This window comes from Penicillium canariense, assembly GCF_028826845.1.
Source record: "Penicillium canariense strain IBT 26290 chromosome Unknown utg000002l_segment0_segment0, whole genome shotgun sequence".
NCBI lineage: Eukaryota > Fungi > Ascomycota > Eurotiomycetes > Eurotiales > Aspergillaceae > Penicillium > Penicillium canariense.
The window spans coordinates 2,917,602-2,936,492 of record NW_026622729.1 but is presented as its reverse complement, the minus strand read 5'-3'; the positions used below and the strand labels follow the sequence as shown (position 1 = coordinate 2,936,492).

The 18,891-nt window shown below is 53.9% G+C and overlaps 8 protein-coding genes across 8 annotated transcripts; 5 read left to right on the top strand and 3 right to left on the bottom strand.

Moving 5' to 3' along the window:
- Positions 1-1,038: 1,038 nt before the first annotated feature.
- N7482_004262 (uncharacterized protein) lies at positions 1,039-4,728 on the top strand (the record flags this gene model as incomplete). Its single annotated transcript, XM_056686387.1, has 7 exons — positions 1,039-1,512; positions 1,667-1,922; positions 2,235-3,909; positions 3,968-4,288; positions 4,362-4,415; positions 4,477-4,613; positions 4,664-4,728. 7 exons carry the CDS (start codon positions 1,039-1,041, stop codon positions 4,726-4,728), a joined length of 2,982 nt encoding a protein of 993 aa, XP_056545129.1.
- A 230-nt stretch (positions 4,729-4,958) lies between these two features.
- On the bottom strand, positions 4,959-7,582 carry N7482_004261 (uncharacterized protein; the record flags this gene model as incomplete). Its single annotated transcript, XM_056686386.1, has 2 exons — positions 4,959-6,627; positions 6,690-7,582. 2 exons carry the CDS (start codon positions 7,580-7,582, stop codon positions 4,959-4,961), a joined length of 2,562 nt encoding a protein of 853 aa, XP_056545128.1.
- Positions 7,583-10,016: 2,434 nt separating this feature from the next.
- Positions 10,017-10,694, top strand: maiA (maleylacetoacetate isomerase MaiA; the record flags this gene model as incomplete). Its single annotated transcript, XM_056686385.1, has 1 exon — positions 10,017-10,694. The coding sequence occupies one exon, from the start codon at positions 10,017-10,019 to the stop codon at positions 10,692-10,694; it is 678 nt and encodes a 225-aa protein (XP_056545127.1).
- Positions 10,695-10,959: 265 nt separating this feature from the next.
- fahA (fumarylacetoacetate hydrolase FahA) lies at positions 10,960-12,246 on the bottom strand (the record flags this gene model as incomplete). Its single annotated transcript, XM_056686384.1, has 1 exon — positions 10,960-12,246. The coding sequence occupies one exon, from the start codon at positions 12,244-12,246 to the stop codon at positions 10,960-10,962; it is 1,287 nt and encodes a 428-aa protein (XP_056545126.1).
- Positions 12,247-12,622: 376 nt separating this feature from the next.
- hmgA (putative homogentisate 1,2-dioxygenase (HmgA)) lies at positions 12,623-14,130 on the top strand (the record flags this gene model as incomplete). The annotated part of the gene is made up of 4 exons (XM_056686383.1): positions 12,623-12,690; positions 12,749-13,258; positions 13,306-13,956; positions 14,010-14,130. The coding sequence occupies 4 exons, from the start codon at positions 12,623-12,625 to the stop codon at positions 14,128-14,130; spliced, it is 1,350 nt and encodes a 449-aa protein (XP_056545125.1).
- Positions 14,131-14,376: 246 nt separating this feature from the next.
- On the bottom strand, positions 14,377-15,156 carry hmgX (the record flags this gene model as incomplete). The annotated part of the gene is made up of 1 exon (XM_056686382.1): positions 14,377-15,156. One exon carries the CDS (start codon positions 15,154-15,156, stop codon positions 14,377-14,379), a length of 780 nt encoding a protein of 259 aa, XP_056545124.1.
- Positions 15,157-15,700: 544 nt separating this feature from the next.
- Positions 15,701-17,112, top strand: N7482_004256 (4-hydroxyphenylpyruvate dioxygenase family protein; the record flags this gene model as incomplete). The annotated part of the gene is made up of 4 exons (XM_056686381.1): positions 15,701-16,359; positions 16,427-16,486; positions 16,550-16,907; positions 16,978-17,112. The coding sequence occupies 4 exons, from the start codon at positions 15,701-15,703 to the stop codon at positions 17,110-17,112; spliced, it is 1,212 nt and encodes a 403-aa protein (XP_056545123.1).
- An 864-nt stretch (positions 17,113-17,976) lies between these two features.
- On the top strand, positions 17,977-18,614 carry N7482_004255 (protein transporter TIM17; the record flags this gene model as incomplete). The annotated part of the gene is made up of 4 exons (XM_056686380.1): positions 17,977-18,183; positions 18,240-18,300; positions 18,356-18,510; positions 18,573-18,614. 4 exons carry the CDS (start codon positions 17,977-17,979, stop codon positions 18,612-18,614), a joined length of 465 nt encoding a protein of 154 aa, XP_056545122.1.
- Between the last annotated feature and the right edge of the window lie 277 nt (positions 18,615-18,891).

The following is an 18,891-nucleotide window of genomic DNA, read 5'->3' as shown; positions in this document are numbered from 1 at the left end:
ACGCTTTCACTCCGTTCCTCCAAATCAGCCTGACCCTTGTCCGCGGCGTGGAAGCTGATCCTTTAAGCGCGGTAAACCCGGCCTTCTCCAGGAGGAATATCAGTGCGAAACTGGAGGGCTCGTCATCTTCCGATTACAAAGCGGTGGGATTCTTAACATTAACTTAAATTAACTGTCTTACCCGACTGAATTACTCTAACCTTTTCTCTTTATTACTCAGGGAAACTCTGCCAGAGGGTGCTCCCCCAAATGGTAAAGGAAAGACGGGGTACTTTCGGCAGTGTACAGTATCTACCAGACTCGCCCCCGGAGTACCCAGAGAAGTATGCCGTGTGCTTGGCTTTCACGGCCCCTGCATGAACACTGTATACTGCATATATAATTATTATTGGTCACCCAGGAGCACCTATCGCCTCTGTCAAATTCCTAGGAACTGTGAATCGCCACCTCGCCATTCTGGTGGATGTTGCAGACACGGGTAAACTCATAACCGCGACAGCCGGGTGTGTAGGTAAGGTGGCGCGCTGTTCTCGACTGGAATCCGTACCCCTCACCTTCTCCGCGTAACCCGCAGACTGGCTGCCGAAGGATGGAGATGGGGAAGGATCGTGTGGCCTGGTGGAGATGTGATTGCTGGATTTGAATGCTTTTATGAAGATCACTGGGCGATCTGGTTCGGGCTGGGTACGTGTCGGTCAGCATGGAACTACTGACTATATATTAGGAAGGTTGGCGCACGTAAGGTTCGTGTGGTGATGCTAGAGAGAGAATGGGCAGGAGGTGCGAGTATTTAATACTAGGAGGGTACTACGCATGCAAGTGTGAAGCGCTGTGTTGTGCATAACTATCTTGATGGAGCCAGGCCCCGGTCGGATTCTGACGTGCAGGACATGAATGGAACAGGTCGACATAATTTGAAGATTACATTTACACATTAGACATAACTACAGTAAGGTATTCTGCTCCCATGGACACTCTCATGTCGTATCCCACGTCCACTGTGAGTCACCGACCACTCCTTCTCAATACGCTGAGGAAATGATGGAAGCGATCGTGAGTCAGATTGAATCATGGCCCACTTCACCCCGCGGTGAGATCCAAAATTCCCTGCGGTCTTGGCACCGCCCGGATGTCAACATCTATAACTACATCCCAAAACTTCAGACTGCAACCATACCACAGAACGGCAGTTCAATCGTGCCGTACGGCCCTCCTACCTGTCCCGCCTCGTACTTTCTCACCCCCCTTGGCCAAATCTTTCCCCTCGTCCCGGGATTTCCGCGCTGTGGCTTATCCAGAACCGCGCACCGCAGATCTGGTCCTGTCGATCTCCGGGCAGTCACCCGATCTCTGCGTTGGCAACTCAAACGTCACCTCGTCCACCGGCCATCGCCGCCCACCCCCAAAAATCGTCCAGCTAGTCCAACTCCCGCAACTGGCCCGACAGAACCAATCTCGCCATGGAGACCTGGTCAACTGACAGCCCAGCGGGCCCAGAGCTCCAAGTCCAGCGTGAGTGACAGCCCCATCTCTATTGGCCTCGACCACGGCCGCCCTCCCAGAATGAAACACGGGTCGCGCCCTGCCCGTAGTTTGAGCCCCCACTGTCTATGCACACATTCACCGATGGAATGCACTCGCCACCGACCTGCCACCAACCCTGCAGGTGGCTCTGCCCTCGCCGGCGCTCAGGGCCACCATCCCCCAATGCCCGAGGCGGATCCCAACGGCCCGCAACCTTTTTGATCACACGCTCACCCCGAGACTTTGCGCAGGCACCGAACTCCAGTCGCCCGTCGCTGGTGATGAGTTGGCAGGCCCGGCGTCGACGCATGGCGTTGCACCCTCGCAGGAGGCGAATGTGGCACGCCAATCAGTGCCCAAGAAACGGGGCAAATGTCGTTATGTCGCGACCAGGAAGGGTACGTATCCGGGGAGAGTCCATGTTGTTTTAGGTTGGAGTCATTGTTGCCTTTGGCCTTGGTGTCGGGTGCAATGTTTACGCACGCGGTCCTCGAGCACGCCTCTCTTTGGGCGTGCACGTGTGTCTGTGGAAGGGATATCGCAGATATCGCGTGTCCAGCGATGGGGCCTGATGAGGCGTGATGGCCCATGATTCAGGTCAAACGCCATGTTGGGACATGTGTGTGATATTGCGTGTGGACGTGTTGACCTCGGCTACTTGTCTATGCCACATGGATGATCCAGCAAGCTTGATGCTAACGTCGGTCTAGGCTGCCGTGCTGGTGCGGAATGCCCCTACAATCACGATATAACTGCCATTGAGCAGCGGAAGACTGCATCGAGCCAGCCATCGCCCTCGGCTGAGAATGCCGAGGCTTTAGACCACAGTGCAGATACTGCGATTCGGGGCTTGACGATTAGTGGAAATGGCTCGAAGCAGGCCGTCGCAACCTCTCAAGTCGCCCAGACGCCAAGACCAGTCTCAAAGGTAGAGATAAATGACCCGAGAGAATTCCAGATCAATCAGTTGCGGCGACGCTTTCGTCCACAAGAGCAGAGTGATGAGAATGGATTAACTCTGTCATTCGGGCTGGTTCCCTCCGATCCTGATTTTCCTTTCGAATTGGACGCTTTGCAATGTGTCCTGCATGTCCCAAACTCATACCCTGGAAAGGGACGGCCAACGCTTACAGTGACTAATTCTGAAATGGAATCTGCTTTCCAGGCCAATGTTTCCAGGGGGTTTGATGACATTGTTGACTTCGCCATTCGGACTAATGCCCGAGGGACTTTGCTCAATTGGGTGAATAGTCTGGACAGACAGCTCGAGCGACTGCTGACCACCCTGGAAAGAGGCCCCACGCTGAAGTTTGTGGCAAACCTGGGCGACGGCGTTGGGAATCCACAACCGGCACAACGCCAGACAAGCTCAGTTCCACCCGTGATTCCTCGGCCAATGCCCAGCGCGCCTGCCACTGCTGTGCAGATATCAGCAAGAAAGGCGCCTGTTGCATCGCCAGTCTACACCTCCGAGCAAAAGGCCCAAGCTGAGAAGCGAAGGTCAATGGAGACGAAGCAGCTTGAAGCTCGTCTCGGGAGACTGCCACTGTTCCAAAAACGGACGGAAACTTCCTTCATCGTCCCAATTCAGCCTAGCAAGCCGGACCGTCTACCGAGGTCGCTTCAAGCCGTCAAAACATTAAAGCTTTCGGTGCCTCAGCTCTACCCACTGGAGCACAGCTCCGTTGACATGCAGGGGGTGGACTGCCCGGAAGCAAGATCCGTGGAAGCCGGGTTTGCGCAATGGTTTGAGAAGAATGTGCAGACGAACCTAGTATCGCAGATCAACTATCTGGCCAACAATTTGCATAACTTTGCCAAGACTCCCCTTCCCGAGGTGGCCGAGCAGGCTCAGCACGAACACCTCCATTTAGACGAAGACACCCCTGCGCAACAGCCCGAGGAAGGTAGACCTCTTGGAAGCGCTGGAGACAAGCCTCATTTGCATGTCATCCCCCGTCCCCCCGAGTGGTCCGTCCCCGAACACCGCAGCGACAGCGATATTACAGATGAATCCAGCTACGAGGAGGATTCCGAAGAAGACATCGAGGACGAGGATGACGGAGGCGCACCCGTTCCCGCAGTGGTGGATACCCCCGGCCGGGGCATCGCCCTCTCATTCCCATTCCTGGAGCTCTACGGCATTGAGTTGCTAGAAGTCATGCACCTCGCCATCACGATAAAATGCGAGCGATGCAAGGAGCCGATGGATATCAAGAACGTGCCGCAGATCACCGATCCCAAGGCCACGCCGAAAACCGAGTCGTGCAAGAAGTGCGCCAACTCTATGAGCATCGGGTTCCGGAAACTGTTGATGCATTCGCATGCTAACCGTGCTGGATACTTGGACCTGGACGGCTGCACGGTGCTGGATCTTCTTCCAAGGTGCGTTCCACCTCTCGCCCATAGACTGCACTACGTTCTTTGGCTGATCTGAATACAGTAACTTCATCCCAACCTGCTCCGACTGCTCAACTACCTACCACGCCCCCGGTGTATCTGCCGTTCGTGGCGAAAGTGCCATGGCAATCTGTCGGCATTGCCACCGAAAAATGGTCTTCAAGATGCCCGAGGTCAAATTCTTGGTCGTAGGTACCGCGGCGGCCTCCTCCCGTGCGGCGCTTCCGTTGAAGAAGAGGCCCCGGGAGGTCCTCGGTATCGTTGCGGGACAGGAACTTCCTCGCCGAGGCCGGTGCCAGCACTATGGGAAGAGTTATCGCTGGTTCCGGTTTAGTTGTTGTGCAAAGGTGTTTCCGTGCGATAAGTATGTGTTTTGATCGGAGGCTTTGGAGTGAGATGTTTTGTGGGACGCCATGCTAATCTATTCAATCTTCCAGGTGCCATGATATCGAGACGGATCATCCTAATGAACATGCCAACCGGATGATTTGGTACGTGCATCCCGATTTCAATGCCATTCCAACCCTTGGAAAGAGAGCTAACACAAGATAGTGGTTTCTGCTCCCGAGAGCAACTCTACAGACCAGAGAGCTGCGGAATTTGCAGGGCAGTGCTCACCGGCAAGACTGGTAGTGGATTCTGGGAAGGTGGCAAGGGAACGAGAAATCGGGCTCTCATGAGTCGTAAAGGTATGTTCAGTCCCCCTATCGCATAGTACTCCTCTTTTGACAAATAGTAGATCCGCGAAAGTACAAGCGCCGAGGAGGGACCGTGCCTGGTGGATCGAGCTCGAAGAAAAAATAGAGTTAGAGCTTTGTGCATGTTGCATTACTATCTAGTATTTAGGCCTCAAGGGTGTACAAATATAATTGCAAAAAATACTAAGCTGCATAGTTAGGGCAGCTTCTACTCGCGAACCAAGATCCCATATGTAGCAGGAATATATCAATATGTTCTAGTACCCGTCTACAGGAATGATTTATGGGTTCTTGTAGGTCCCTCGTGATTTAATTATTTACATAAGATATCAACATCTATGAGGGAAGATTCCAGATAAAATCTAATCCGCCTCCTTCATACATCGGAAACTGGCCGCTGGTACCCATTCCAAATGGCGCCATTGAAGGGTCAAATGGCAATGACAGCCAGTCGTCCGCCATGTCCTTCAAGGATGGCATGAAGCCCAGATCGGACGTTAGATCCTGGGGCATGGGGGTATTCATGGAATTGGAATTGGAGCAGTCGCCATTGTCCGGCCAGGACGGAGGGCCCATTGATGACCGGCGCGTGGCAGCTCGACTGTTATTCATTTTCATGGTTCTGGAAGATGCGAGCAGGTTTCGCCGCAAGCGCGAGACATGCATGTCCAGCAGGGTAGCGTAGCGATTGCTGAGGTGGACGTCGTCTAGGGCAGTGGACTTGAGTGCACTGATGCTCTTCTCGAGTACTTCTAGCGACTCTCGCAGCGTAGCCTGACGGGTACCCAGACTGAGTGCTTTCATCAAGAAGATCGAGGCGCTGGTAATGCGCAGGACAATCCGGACTGGCGAGAATCGTAAGGCACCGACCTCGGCGAGGTGGGTGACCTTTTGGAGGATCTGACAGCAGCCGTCAATCACCTCTTGGATATATTCGTAGTCGGTGGGGTCGATGGTCATCGGCCGCACCTCGTCAAAGTTGTTCAGGTCGGCGTCTGCGACTGCGCGTTCGACAACTGCTTGCATTCCGACTGAGTGGGTGTACACTCGCACAAAGTGGTACTCGATGAAGAGATCGTTGTAGAACGCCGTGTCGAGATTATGTGGCTGGAGATACTTGTCTTTCCACTGGTTGAGTAGAGGTCTGAAATGCTCCAGGAGGCCAACGTAGCGACCACTGTGTAGCTGCTGGCGAGCAAACTTGGCAGATGGAAAGAACATGTCGGTCACGGATTGCGCAAGCTTGGTCAGTTCAATCCACGAGTCCATGAAGATCAACCAGGTACTGCCAGGCTGGCTTAACCCCCGAGGCTTGCGTCCGCCGAGCACTGCGTGGTTGAGCGACTGGGGAATCGGGGACATGCACCCAATGCGCCACGCGAGTTGGTTGATATAAACATATAGTAGACGCTGCACTCGCTGTCGGCGAAGGGTGATTTGTTCCCTCCATTGTTGATCCTCACCCGGAAGATCGATTCCCTCGGTCTCAAAGATACCCAGTTCGTGGGCCAGGGAGAGGGCGCATCCTAGGAGCATCCAAGACATCTGATCGGACCTTCGGGAAGGCTCAATCATGTCCTCTATCCACCGATCAGCCGATGTATCACTGGGGTCAGATTTTCCTCCAGAAGGGTTTGGGCCCAAAGAGATGAGATCATCATCCCAGCCGTCCGTTTCGGGAGGGAAATGGAGAGAGCGTGGATGCCATTCAGCCATCAGCAAGAGAGCCTCGACTGTTCCGAGACTTCGGATTTTAGACTTGGTGGATTTCTCTTGCCCGAAAATAAGCCGCATGGTCAATTGTTGGCAGTGCTGCCAAAGTCGATGATGAATGAAGAAGTTCCTCGACTCGCCACCTGCTCCAGGAAGGACGTGATAGCGAGACGAGATCATCAGAATAGTGGAACACAACACCGGCTCTCGTGAGATCAACAGGAGGTGATTCTGATGATTGGCATAAAAGTCCGTCAAGATCGGCGACAAGCAGGACATGTTCTTATAGAACCTGTGCTCCGTCAGCAGGGAACCGAACCCTTCATCACATAGTGCTCGAGTCGCTGGACTTACAGGTCGATGAAAGTAACCGCCTCCCTGGCAGAAAACCAGCCCATCTTGACAAAACGACATGCTTCCCAAATATGCAATGTTTCGGGTGACGCATCCACAATCTCGACAGGTCGTATTATTCGTGGCACTGTCTCAAAGGCGGATGGGCTCTCAAACTTCCTCGGTGTGACTCGCGGGTGAGTATTCGAGCCTCCCGATTTTGATCCCGTTCCCCGAGGAGGACTATCATCGCTCGGGGCATGGTCCTCCTGGCCGGCCGTGGCCGCCTCGAACAAGATATTCAAAGCATCATTTCCACTGGCGACGACTGTCCGCATCATCGAGCTCGCCAAGGCGGAATTGGACGGGTGCTGATTTTCTTGATATGCGTGGGCTGAGGAACTATGTGCATGCATGCTACCACGTGCGGCGTGCTGGGGGCTCATGCCAATCTGAGCACGATGGTCATCATGTTGGGATGCATGGGGTCGCGCAAGAGTCCATCCCTGTTGAAAGGGACTTGTCGACTCCTGGTACTGGACAGGCTCCCGGACATGCGTGAATTGTCGCCTGGCCCCATCGGACGAGACACCAGAACTTGGTAAATGTTCCGACTCCGGCGAGATGTCGTTCTCATCATCCTCGAGTGATCGCGCTAGACCAGGCTGTTTAGGAAATGCGAGTAGGCAGTGATGGGGGCTCCTACCACGCTTGCGGGACCTCTCCCAGGCTCGTTTCTCGGGAAACACGCATTCTCGCATCTCCCTGCGGCATCGCGCACATGGTGGGCCGATCGGTAACCCGTCTGGGCCCGTCCCCAGGTCGCACTTTGCCTTGCGTTGCCGACAAGGGATGCATGCCTTGTAGGTGCGCTGATACGGCCGGTCGGGGCGGGATGGCCTGGCCCCATCCATCGTCAAGCTTCCGCGACTGCAAGTCGACCGAGGCCGGATGAATCAGGCGGAATTAGCAATCCGTATTTTCAGTGGGGGAGCGAGTGGATGTTTGGAGAAAGGGAGGAGTGACGGGGCGAAAACTGAATTGCCGCTGCTAGCCGGGGGGCTGCTTTGGGAGTCGGCCTCGTATACCACCGAGCTCCTGAAGAGGCCAAGTCATCGCGAGATCCAGTGAGGTAGTTGGCTCTCATCTGGTGGCCGTCAAACGTGTTGCTTTTAGTTTGGTTGTTCCTGCAACGGCAGTGCCACGGGTGTCTACAATTCCACAGGATAAACACAATGGGGTGGACAATCCCCCCTGCTCTCGTGCCATGGGGTTTTCCATCGAGCCACAGCTCAGCCGCGCTCAAGCAATCCTAATCTGGAAACGACAGATCCCTAGGGTCCACGCTATTTGTTTTCTCGTTAACCTACGAAGTCCTCATTGTTTCCGCGACCAAGCCGAATGAAATAACCGACGTCTTAGAACCAGTAAAACAAGCTTTATTTGGGTTACAAGATATATATAGGGTTATGGCATGGGCTAACTTCTCATAAACCATAAATAGTCCATCGCTCTTCGCTGGCCGAAGGGACATAGCCCATTCTGTTTTTTTGGCACAGGACAAGTTAGTATAACCTAGGCGAGTGACAAGGGCGTAGAAGGCAACTCTGGTTGTAGCGGATAACCTCTAATCAAGAGACCTACTATATACCTATGAGGGAGTATATTCCATCTCTAGGAGCGGAGCGTGAAAGTCCAGGCCTTGCCTGCCTGGAGTCGAGTGCCAGTCGTTGTGTTGTCCAAGTCTGTCCCGTGAATTCGTGACCGCTCGGCTACGTGCGCAATAGACGCCATCCCATACCCAGTGTGCTCCAGGTCTCTGCAAGTCTCTTGGGCCATTCTGCTGGTATTAAAGACAACTAGGTCATACCAATAGCTAATTAGCTCGGAATCGGTATCGATACCTCGGGGGTAGATGGGGCAGTGGAACATTGGATGTGAGACAGATGTAGGCGGCAACACAGGCTTGGAAGAGCTTCATTCCTTGATGGTAAAATTCTCAAGGGAAACACCCATGAACATCGCAGCTTCAGCGGAGAGTGGGTAGTCCTCCAAGAGAAATCTGATCGCCTTGCTCTCTTGATCGAGACCGAGATCGAATCGTCTGCAAGGGTTCGAGTGAATAGTCCGCAGAGGTCGAGTTAATAGTCTGCAGCCTAGAGTTTCTTTTAACATTTTGCGAAAGCATTTCACGTCGCATGAAGCTCAAACAGTCTTGGCGTCATGCTTGAAGGTATTCAATGCTCTGAGGAGTAATCCTGAGGAAAGCAACCTTCAAGGTCTACTTGATCAAGAGGTCTACAGCTGCTCCAATGCGGGCCACTGGGATGCCTTGAATCTGATTCAACGAATCGAATGAGGCGTAAGCTTCTGTTTCATGCAGATTACCTTCTGGGTATAGAAGTCACCGTTGATGGCACAAAGTTAAGCGAAGCAAGCGCGACGCCGACGGGGCTTGACTATCCTTGTTTTGTTTAGCTTCGAGACGCATTGATTGCACGGCTGACGTTCAGAATTGCACGTACCAATAAATGGTGGAGAATGACTGGTCCTTGGAACTAATAGATCTGAGCGGATCTAAGCTGGGACCAGTTGGCGACTCACGAGGCAACGGGGGTAATCCAATCTGTGGGCGCAGACGATCCCCAGAAATCCTAGGCGCACAATACTCTTTTTGAGGTTTGCCAGAGAGGATTCTAGACAGCGTATACAGCGTACCGAAATTTTTCTAAACTGAGGTAGCCGTGCTGTGAACTGACTTTATACTGCTAAACGAGCTGTTGAGCAAATAGCTCACCTTAGCTCGGTAACCACGATGAACGCCAATTCGCGATGGGCTAGCTGTGAGATGCCAGCCTCACAGTCTCGGTTATATAGCTTTCTATCTTACATTCAATTGCTTTCCGTTCTCAAATTGTTCCGCTGGATATAGCAAGCTGGGGAACAAAATGAGCCTCGTCAGTCCAGCCGTGCTGACTGTGACGATGAACGCTTTGATCTCTCTCGATTGAGATAACCTAATTCCATCGGCCCGACCCAATTCTCGTGACTCCACAAACGATATGATGTAACTGTGTCCCCCCATACTCCGCATGCTGTGCCGTGATCCACCCTGTCTCCACGTCTCCACGGGCGGAAAGCAACGGCTGGGAAATGCGGAATTTCCGCGCCGTCGACTGTTTGGTTGCACGCGATGCAACCGTCGAGGTCCGTGGCATCACAGCATGGTAAATGAGAGCAGACCAGCAAAGCTGTAGTAGGAGGTCGCTCGGATGTCCCTTCAATCTCAACCTCGTTTCAAGTGGCCCCAGCCCAGTTGAACAGGCCTCACTTTTTACCGCCGTCCAAATGTCCGACGCCGTGACGCTCTACACATACTTCCGCTCCTCTTGCGCAGCGCGCCTCCGCATCGCGCTGTACCTCAAGGATATCCCGTTCAATCCCATCGTCGTCAACCTTCTGCGCGATGAGCAATCCTCGCCCGCCCACCGCGCCATCAACCCCTCTGGCACCGTCCCAGCCCTCGTCATCCAGCGCGACACGGGCGCTCCAGTGACAATCACCCAGTCCCTCGCAGCCCTCGAGTACCTCGACGAGGCCTTTCCAAACAAAGGACCGCGCCTGCTCCCGTCTGATCCCGAGACCCGCGCGCTCGTGCGCACCCTGGCAAACATCATCGGCTGCGACATCCAGCCCGTCACGAACCTGCGCATCCTCAAGCGCGTGGCTTCGCTGGGCATGGACCGAGCGGCCTGGTCCAAGGACCTCATTGAGGATGGCTTGCACGCGTACGAGACTATCGTCGCTGGTTCTGCGGGCCAGTTCAGCGTCGGCGACCAGATCACCCTTGCGGATATTTGTCTCATTCCTGCGGTGTGGGGTGCTGAGCGGGTCGGCGTCGACATGACTGCGTTCCCGGTGACTAATGGAATCGTGCAGAATATGGAGAGGGAAGAGGCGGTGCAGAAGGGCCATTGGCAGACACAACCTGATACTCCGGACGAGCTTCGGGCGAAGCACGAGTAGGTTGCAACTATTCTATCATGCGGCAGTGGGAGATGAAAGAGATACGCCGGAAAATGGGGGAGAGAACAGTAATGATTACGGTCTTTGTGGGTTCAAACCTAGATCCTAGTTGATTGTTGTTCCGGTAGATCGATCGCCGGAATATTCATGCATGCCATTGCGAGCTCTCTAGTGACTATGGAACGTGCCCAAATAGCAAGGTCATCAAAACATCCGTGAAACTTCATCAAGATCCTTTCCTTTCCTTGTTTGTGGAGCAGCCCTATTACAGCGAGACGGGGGGTAGGATGGTACCAACACAGTCGCCAAAGCCGACATAGTTGCCTTCTGTGCCAGCAATGCCGCGCAGGACGACAGTGTCGCCGTCCTCGAGGAACAGACGCTCTGAGCCATCGGCAAGCTTGAGGGGGTTCTTGCCGTTGGTCTGCTCCAGAAGACTGCCCTCCGTCTGAGGCTCAGTGCCAGAGATGGTACCAGAGCCAAGCAGGTCACCAGTTTTCAGGTTACAGCCGGTGATGGTGTGGTGGGCAACCATCTGGGGGAAGGAGTAGAGCAAATTTCTAGCGTTGCTGTGAGAGATCACGGTAGGTTGGCCGCCCTGGTTGGTGATCTCAACCTCGAGCGGGATCTCATAGGCGTTCTCAGCGCGCTTCTCGCGCAGATAGGGGAGGAGAGAGTCGCGGTTACCGGGCTCCAGACCAGCTGCACGGAAAGGCTCCAGAGCATCCATCAGGACCACCCAGGGGGTGATGGTAGTACCAAAGTTCTTGGCATTGAAGGGACCCAGAGGGACGTACTCCCATGCCTGGATATCGCGGGCGGACCAGTCGTTCATAAGTACCAGACCGAAGATGTGATCTTCCGCCTCATCGATGGAGACGGGCTTGCCGAGGTCATTGGGCTTGCTAATGAAGCAAGCCAGCTCCAGCTCGATATCTAGTTTCTTGCACGGTGAGAAGGTGGGAAGCTTGGGATTGGCAGCGGGGTTGGCCAGGATCTGGCCGTTGGGACGGTGCAAGGGAGTCCCGGATGGAACGACCGACGAGGCACGGCCGTGGTAAGCCACTGGCAGGTGCTTGTAGTTGGGCTGCAGCGCATTCTCCGGCCCGCGGAAAAGTACTCCAACGTTGTAGGCGTGGTTCAACCCAGCGTAGAAGTCGGTGTAGTCGCCAATCTGCATGGGGACGTGGTTGGTCACCTGGGAGAGCGGCACAAGCGCGGACTTCTGCAGCGCCGCATTGTCCTTGAGCACCTGGGGGAACTGGGTGTCGGCGCGGAAGACGTTTTGCAAGTACTCGCGCACCTGCCGGTGTACGGGCCGGCCCAACGCAGCGAATGCATTGAGAGTTGGCTGGTTGAAGACATGCAAATGCTGCTGAATTGCGGGCAATTGCGAAAACCCTCCCGACGAGGCGAAGGCATTCAAGTTCAACGCATGGTCACCGATCGCAATGGCGGGCACTCGCGAGGCGGATTGGACTGAGATGATGCCGAACGGAATGTTGGCCAGCGAGAACGGCGAGTTCTTGGGAATCTGGAACCAGGAAGCCATGATGAAATGCACGGCACAATCGATGACACGAATGAAAGATGAACAGAGAATGCCAGCCGGCCAACTTAACCGTTGACGCTCCTGATCTTGCACGGGGCTTCTGGTACCGCGGAATTCGTCCGTCCTGGTCTGGGGTACCGCCTCCAACCGGCAACAGGACCGCGGAAGGAAGGGCGGGGATAATCGCGGGTATCCGTTTGGAAGTACCGCGGTGACGTGGGGGGATGGCCTTTGGGTGGACGTGATGCAAATGCACGAACGTCCTCGGGTGTCGACTCTGTGTTCTTCCCTCGATCGCGCTGAATATACAAAGAGACGCCCGTCGTGCTTTCCTTCGACTGCTTCGCTTCTGCCCCCTTCCCAACCACCCTCCACCATGCCCGTCACCAACTTCTCTCACCCCGATCCTTATACTTACCAGACCGGCTTCGACTCCTACCACGAGTACATCCCCCTCGGATAGACAGTGATTGATGATATCTCAGGTCTGACAGCGGGATAGGTCCGAAGCCATCCAGGGAGCTCTCCCGATCGGCCAGAACTCGCCGCAGAAGGCTCCCTATGGCCTCTACGCCGAGAAGCTGTCCGGTACGGCCTTCACTGCACCCCGCCATGAGAACAAGCAGACGTGGGTCTACCGCATCCTGCCCGCCGCGGCCCACGAGCAGTTCATCGCGGAAGATGCCGATTCCTATCACACTCGCATGACCACCGAAACCCACAAGCTGCATCACATCCCCAATCAGCTGCGGTGGAACCCCTTCGACTTGGACGAGAAGGTGGATTGGGTCCATGGCCTGCACCTGGTGGCTGGCTCGGGAGACCCCACCCTGAAGCAGGGCCTCGGGATCCTGCTCTACGCGGCCGGCAAAGACATGGGCAAGGAAGCCTTCTACTCCGCCGACGGAGACTTCCTGATTGTGCCTCAGCATGGAGTTCTGGACATTCAGACTGAGCTGGGTCGCATTATCTTGCGCCCGAATGAGATTGCCGTCATCCCCCGTGGTGTTCGGTAAGTCCCCTCTGCCACTGAGTATAGTTCGTGGCTGACATTGGTAGATACCGTGTGACTCTCCCGGACGGTCCAGTACGAGGCTACATTTGCGAGCTGTACCAAGGCCACTACCAGCTGCCCGAGTTGGGTCCCATTGGATCCAACTGCTTGGCTAACGTTCGGGATTTCCAAGCTCCCGTCGCTGCTTTTGACGACGAGGAGGAGCCCACCGAGTACAAGCTGTTCAGCAAGTTCAACAACACCCTATTCTCGGCCCTCCAGGATCACACCCCTTTCGACGTCGTCGCCTGGCATGGCAACTACTATCCATACAAGTACGATTTGGGCCGCTTCAACACCATTGGGTCTGTTTCATATGATCACCCCGACCCCTCCATCTACACCGTCCTGACCGGTCCCTCGGATCACGTTGGCACTGCCATTGCCGACTTTGTTATTTTCCCTCCTCGCTGGCTGGTTGCCGAGGACACCTTCCGGCCTCCGTGGTACCACCGCAACACCATGTCTGAGTTCATGGGCCTGATCTGTGGTGGCTACGACGCGAAGACCGGAGGTGGCTTCCAGCCCGCCGGTGCCAGTTTGCACAACGTGATGAGTGCTCACGGTCCGGACTCGAATGCCTTCGAGGGTGCTAGCAATGCTCAGTTAAAGCCCAGCAAGGTTGGCGAGGGCAGCATGGCATTTATGTTTGAGAGGTATATCTACACTCGCAAGATCTTTACCTTCCCTGCGCTAATCATTCGCTTAGTTCTCTCATGGTTGGTGTCTCGGAATGGGGACTGAAGACCTGCGAGAAGGTACAAGAGGAGTACAACCGCCACAGCTGGGAGCCTCTGAAGCGCCACTTCAAGAACCCCAATAAGGTGTAGATGGAAATAGTAGATCTTCTGGTGGAAAATAGCGATCTGTATGTGTAAATAGCGGCTTGGCTTGGCATGGCATGAAAACGAATCGACGAGACCTAAATCACCCGAGATGTGAATCTTCCACATTCAAAAGTGAAAACTGAATTGACCTCAGAATTCTTTGCTTGCAATTCAACTTGATCCAAAGGAATACTGTATAATGTGTTTCCAAAAGAGCCGTTGTTATTATTCACCAAGTATCAAGTACATTCAACCCTCCATTTCCTTCCTCATCGCCTCCTTCACAATCGCCCCGCACATCTTCGCGTACGGATTTGTCTGCACAGCGAGCTGCTGTGCAACTTTGTTTCCATACCGACCACCAAAGAAGAAATCTCGACTCGCCATCTCCTCCAGCTGATCAGCGCTAAGCCCACGCAGACGCTCCGGTCCAACTGGTTCTGTTTCCTGGTCAGAGCGAGTCTTCTTGACTCGAGCTGCTTTCAACAGTAGGTAGCCTCGGTGTGTGTGCGTATCGGCTAATAATCGTGCCTGCACCGTGGAGACTGGGTCTGCGGGCGAGGCTGGTGTGGCAAGCGTGATGGCTTCGCCTAGGTCCGCAAAGATCTTGGATGATAGATGCGCTGCCTGTGGAGTAAAAAGCGAATCATCTGCAATGGATTCGGTATTTTCATGGGGATTCTCGTTGTATTTAGGGTCGACAAGGAGGCGTAATGTCTGAGCGCGGTTGGCGTATGCGGAGGGGTAGGTTGGGTATCGCTCCAAAAGAGAGTTCAGTGCTTCGAGGGCCTCCTGTATTGTCTCTTGACTTGGGGACTCGCTCGCTTGAAGCCTGTGAATGATTTCCGTCTCCTGGCTCCTCAGAGTGCTGAGGTCGGCTTCGGAGATATTTACGGTTGCCGGCCAGGAGGGAAGCGATGAGTCAACGGTGATGCCGGATGAAGGTGAGGATTCAGCATCAAATAGTGCTTGAAGGACAGCGGCATCGTTTGTCGTCAACGAAGGACGTGCTTGCGCGATGGTTGTCATGATACCTGTATTGATTTCTGACGGCTATGTATGAACTCAGGATAGGTGTCGTTGACGTCTCGCGGAGTCAAGAAGGTCACAATGTGAGATAGAAAGTGAAATATTTGACTTCAACCCAAAGCTGTGATGATTGAAAAATATTATTGAAGAGAAGAAGCCCAATGAAACATTCATAGTAGACCGAAGCTCCCCAGCGGCGATGGTACCAAGCGGCACGACTCCGCCCGGCTGTTGGCGGATATTTCAGGCTGGCGCAGGAACGGAGCCAGCTCAGCGCGCTCGGCACTCTCAAGGCTCCACACGAAAGAGCCACTGATGACGATGGAACTCTAGAGATATCCGCTGCGGTTAATAGAGGCGCTCTGAAAGGTGATGGGGGCGGTATAAGACCAGAATCAGGGCGTCTCTCATCTCTAAGCGTATCCTTCACATCAACCATAAGTCCTTCTCCTCGCCTTCTTTCTACAACTACACTACAACACCAGAGCTTTCTATACCCAGAGGCAGAAAATAAAGAGCCCCGGACGAGAGTACGCAAACTCAAATGGCTCCTTCAGCTATCTCTACCAGCCCGCCGCCCTCGGCCAACGGCGAAGCCTCCATCGCCAGCTACCGCGGCTACGACCATGTTCATTGGTATGTCGGCAACGCCAAGCAGGCGGCCACTTACTACATCACCCGTATGGGTTTCAAGCGCATCGCCTACCGTGGCCTTGAGACTGGAAGCCGCAGCCTCTGCTCTCACGTCATTCGCAATGGCGATATCACCTTCATTCTGACCTCGCCTCTTCGCTCCCTGAACCAGCTCGACCGTTTCAGCCCTGAGGAGCAAGCACAGCTGCACGATATTCATGCCCACCTTGAGCAGCACGGCGACGCCGTGAAGGATGTCTCATTCGAAGTGGATGACGTCGATGCGGTTTACTTCGCTGCCGTGAAGAACGGCGCCAAGGCTGTCTCCAAGCCTCGCATTCTCGAGGATGAAGGTGGAAAGGTCAAAGTCGCTACTATTCAGACTTACGGTGAGACGACACATACCCTCATTGAGCGAGGCCAGTACCACGGTGCATTCTTGCCTGGATACCGTCTCGAGGCGGGGCACGAGGATCCTGTGTCCAAGTTCTTGCCTAGTGTTCAACTCAAGCGGATTGATCACTGCGTTGGCAATCAGGATTGGAATGATATGGATAAAATTTGCGAATAGTAAGCTTACTCTGCTCTTCTGGCTGCGGCAAAAGCATAAAGTTCGAGATTACTGACGAGTATGCAGCTACGAGAAGGCCCTTGGGTTCCACCGTTTCTGGTCTGTTGACGACAGTCAAATTTGCACGTGAGTCAACATGTTTGATTTCCTTTGCCAAAGGGTTTGGAACTGTTAAGCTGACTTGACCAGTGAATTCTCTGCTCTGAAGAGTATCGTCATGGCCTCGCCCAACGAAGTAGTCAAAATGCCCATCAACGAGCCCGCCAAGGGCAAAAAGCAGTCCCAGATTGAGGAATACGTGGACTTCTACGACGGCGCCGGTGTGCAGCATATTGCGCTGCTGACGGACGATATCATCAGCGCCATTACCAACTTGAAGGCGCGCGGAGTGGAGTTCATCAAGGTTCCAGAGACATATTACACGGACATGCGGACGCGTCTGAAGCAGTCTGGACTGGTCCTTGAGGAGGACTTTGAGACTATTCGCAGCTTGGATATCTTGATTGACTTTGATGAGGGTGGATACCTTCTCCAGCTTTTCACCAAGGTATGTGGAGTCCCCGGCACATCTATAGAAGCAGAAGAAAAGAGTCTGATTAGCTGACCTGTAACGATAGCACCTGATGGATCGCCCCACCGTTTTTATTGAGATCATTCAGCGACACAACTTCTCCGGCTTTGGTGCTGGGAATTTCAAGTCGCTCTTCGAGGCCATTGAGCGCGAGCAGGAGCTGCGTGGAAATCTGGTTTGATGGATCCGGGTTTCGCAATATTAAAAATTGGGCATTTGGAAATTTTCTTCCTGCATATGTTTTTGGTACTGATTAGCATTTATTACATGGGGGACCGGACCCTCAATACATTTCTTAGCTTTGTGTCTTCTACTTGCCATGGATCGAAGCATCTACGTGTCGATTTCTCGTTCATTACATTTGAAAAGAGAGATAAGAAAGAAGAAAAAACCACATTAGCATCATAATACAGATCAGTTCATGATTTCCCGGAAGAAACTCGACCTACAAGTAGAGATATACATTCTTTTGCCAAGCAAGCGGTCGCTCTTAAGGGAACATTGTTTAGAAATGCCCAGCGACCGGTCGCAGGGTCCACTTCTATCTAGAGACCGACGAGATAGCCCCTTAAACACCACTAACACCTGTGGCCAAAGTACAAACTCAAAAAAACTCTGGTGGCACTGCCACCGATCACGAAGATGTCATCCTGGCTGGCCCGGAAATTTCTCTTGCCTCCCCCGGATGAGGAAGCCAATTCCCTGCCAGCAACGCCGGTCCAGCTCCTGAAGCTCCCGATTGTTCGGTGGCGACCGGGTTTTATCGTCACGTGAGGTCACGTTCCCCCGGTCAAGCAAACCGAAGAAAAAGTCATCCACCCGCACCCCCGACCTTATCGCTTCATCGCCAGTTCTGTCTCTCGCCCTGGGCTGTTGCCATCCATCCTCCTCTCTGTCGATCGCGAGGCCTCCTTTAACTACTCTCCATCTCAGGAACTTCTCCTGATCCAGCCTCCTCGTCGATTGCGATACCTCTTCCGTCCATCCTCGACCTCGGAACGCCCTCTCATCCGACCTTCCTCCTCTTCCTCCAACCTTACACATAATGGATCACTCGAGAGATCCCTGCCCCTGGGTCGCCCTGAGTGACTTTGGCGGTGCTTTCTGCATGGGTGCTATCGGTGGTGCCGTCTGGCACGGTGTCAAGGGCTTCCGTAACAGCCCCTACGGTGAGCGCCGGATAGGTGCTCTGACTGCCATCAAGGCTCGCGCGCCCGTGCTTGGTGGTAACTTCGGTGTTTGGGGTGGCATGGTGAGTGGCCGGAACACGGTCGATAGTTGCAGCATTGCATTCTAACAGAGTTCTAGTTCTCTACATTCGATTGCGCCATCAAGGGTATCCGCAAGACGGAAGATCCCTGGAACAGCAGTACGTTACCCTGTGTCCCTGATAACTGCAGGGTTCCATGCTAACAGATTTCCAGTTATCGCTGGTTTCTTTACTGGTGGTTCTCTGGCTGTGCGTGGTGGTGTCAAGGCTGCTCGCAACTCTGCCATCATGTGCGCTGTCTTCCTGGGTGTCATTGAGGGTGTTGGTATCGGTTTCCAGCGTATGATGGCCGATAACACCAAGCTCGAAGTAGGTGCACCTTTTCCGCAGTGATCATGGCTTACGGATTCGCTAACACGGTTCCAATTTAGCTTCCTCCTCCCCCTCCCTCCGAGCAGAAGGCCTTTGCTTAAATTCCCCCTACCAACCATTCTCACGATCGATCCATTACTCTGGTGGCCGACAACCCACCTTCGATCTCTGTCTTCATAAACTCCTCCCACGTTGAATCTCCCTTCTCAGGTGTTCGGTTTGGTCATCATTCTTAAACGACATGGCATAGAGGTTCCTGCTCTGTTTTTTCTTTTTTCGATTACGCTTTTTATACCGCCTTTCCGCGGCCCTTGTCATCGGAGCATTGTATTTTGTGGACGGCGGGCTCATCCTTTGGCTGGTTCCCAGGACCGGCGT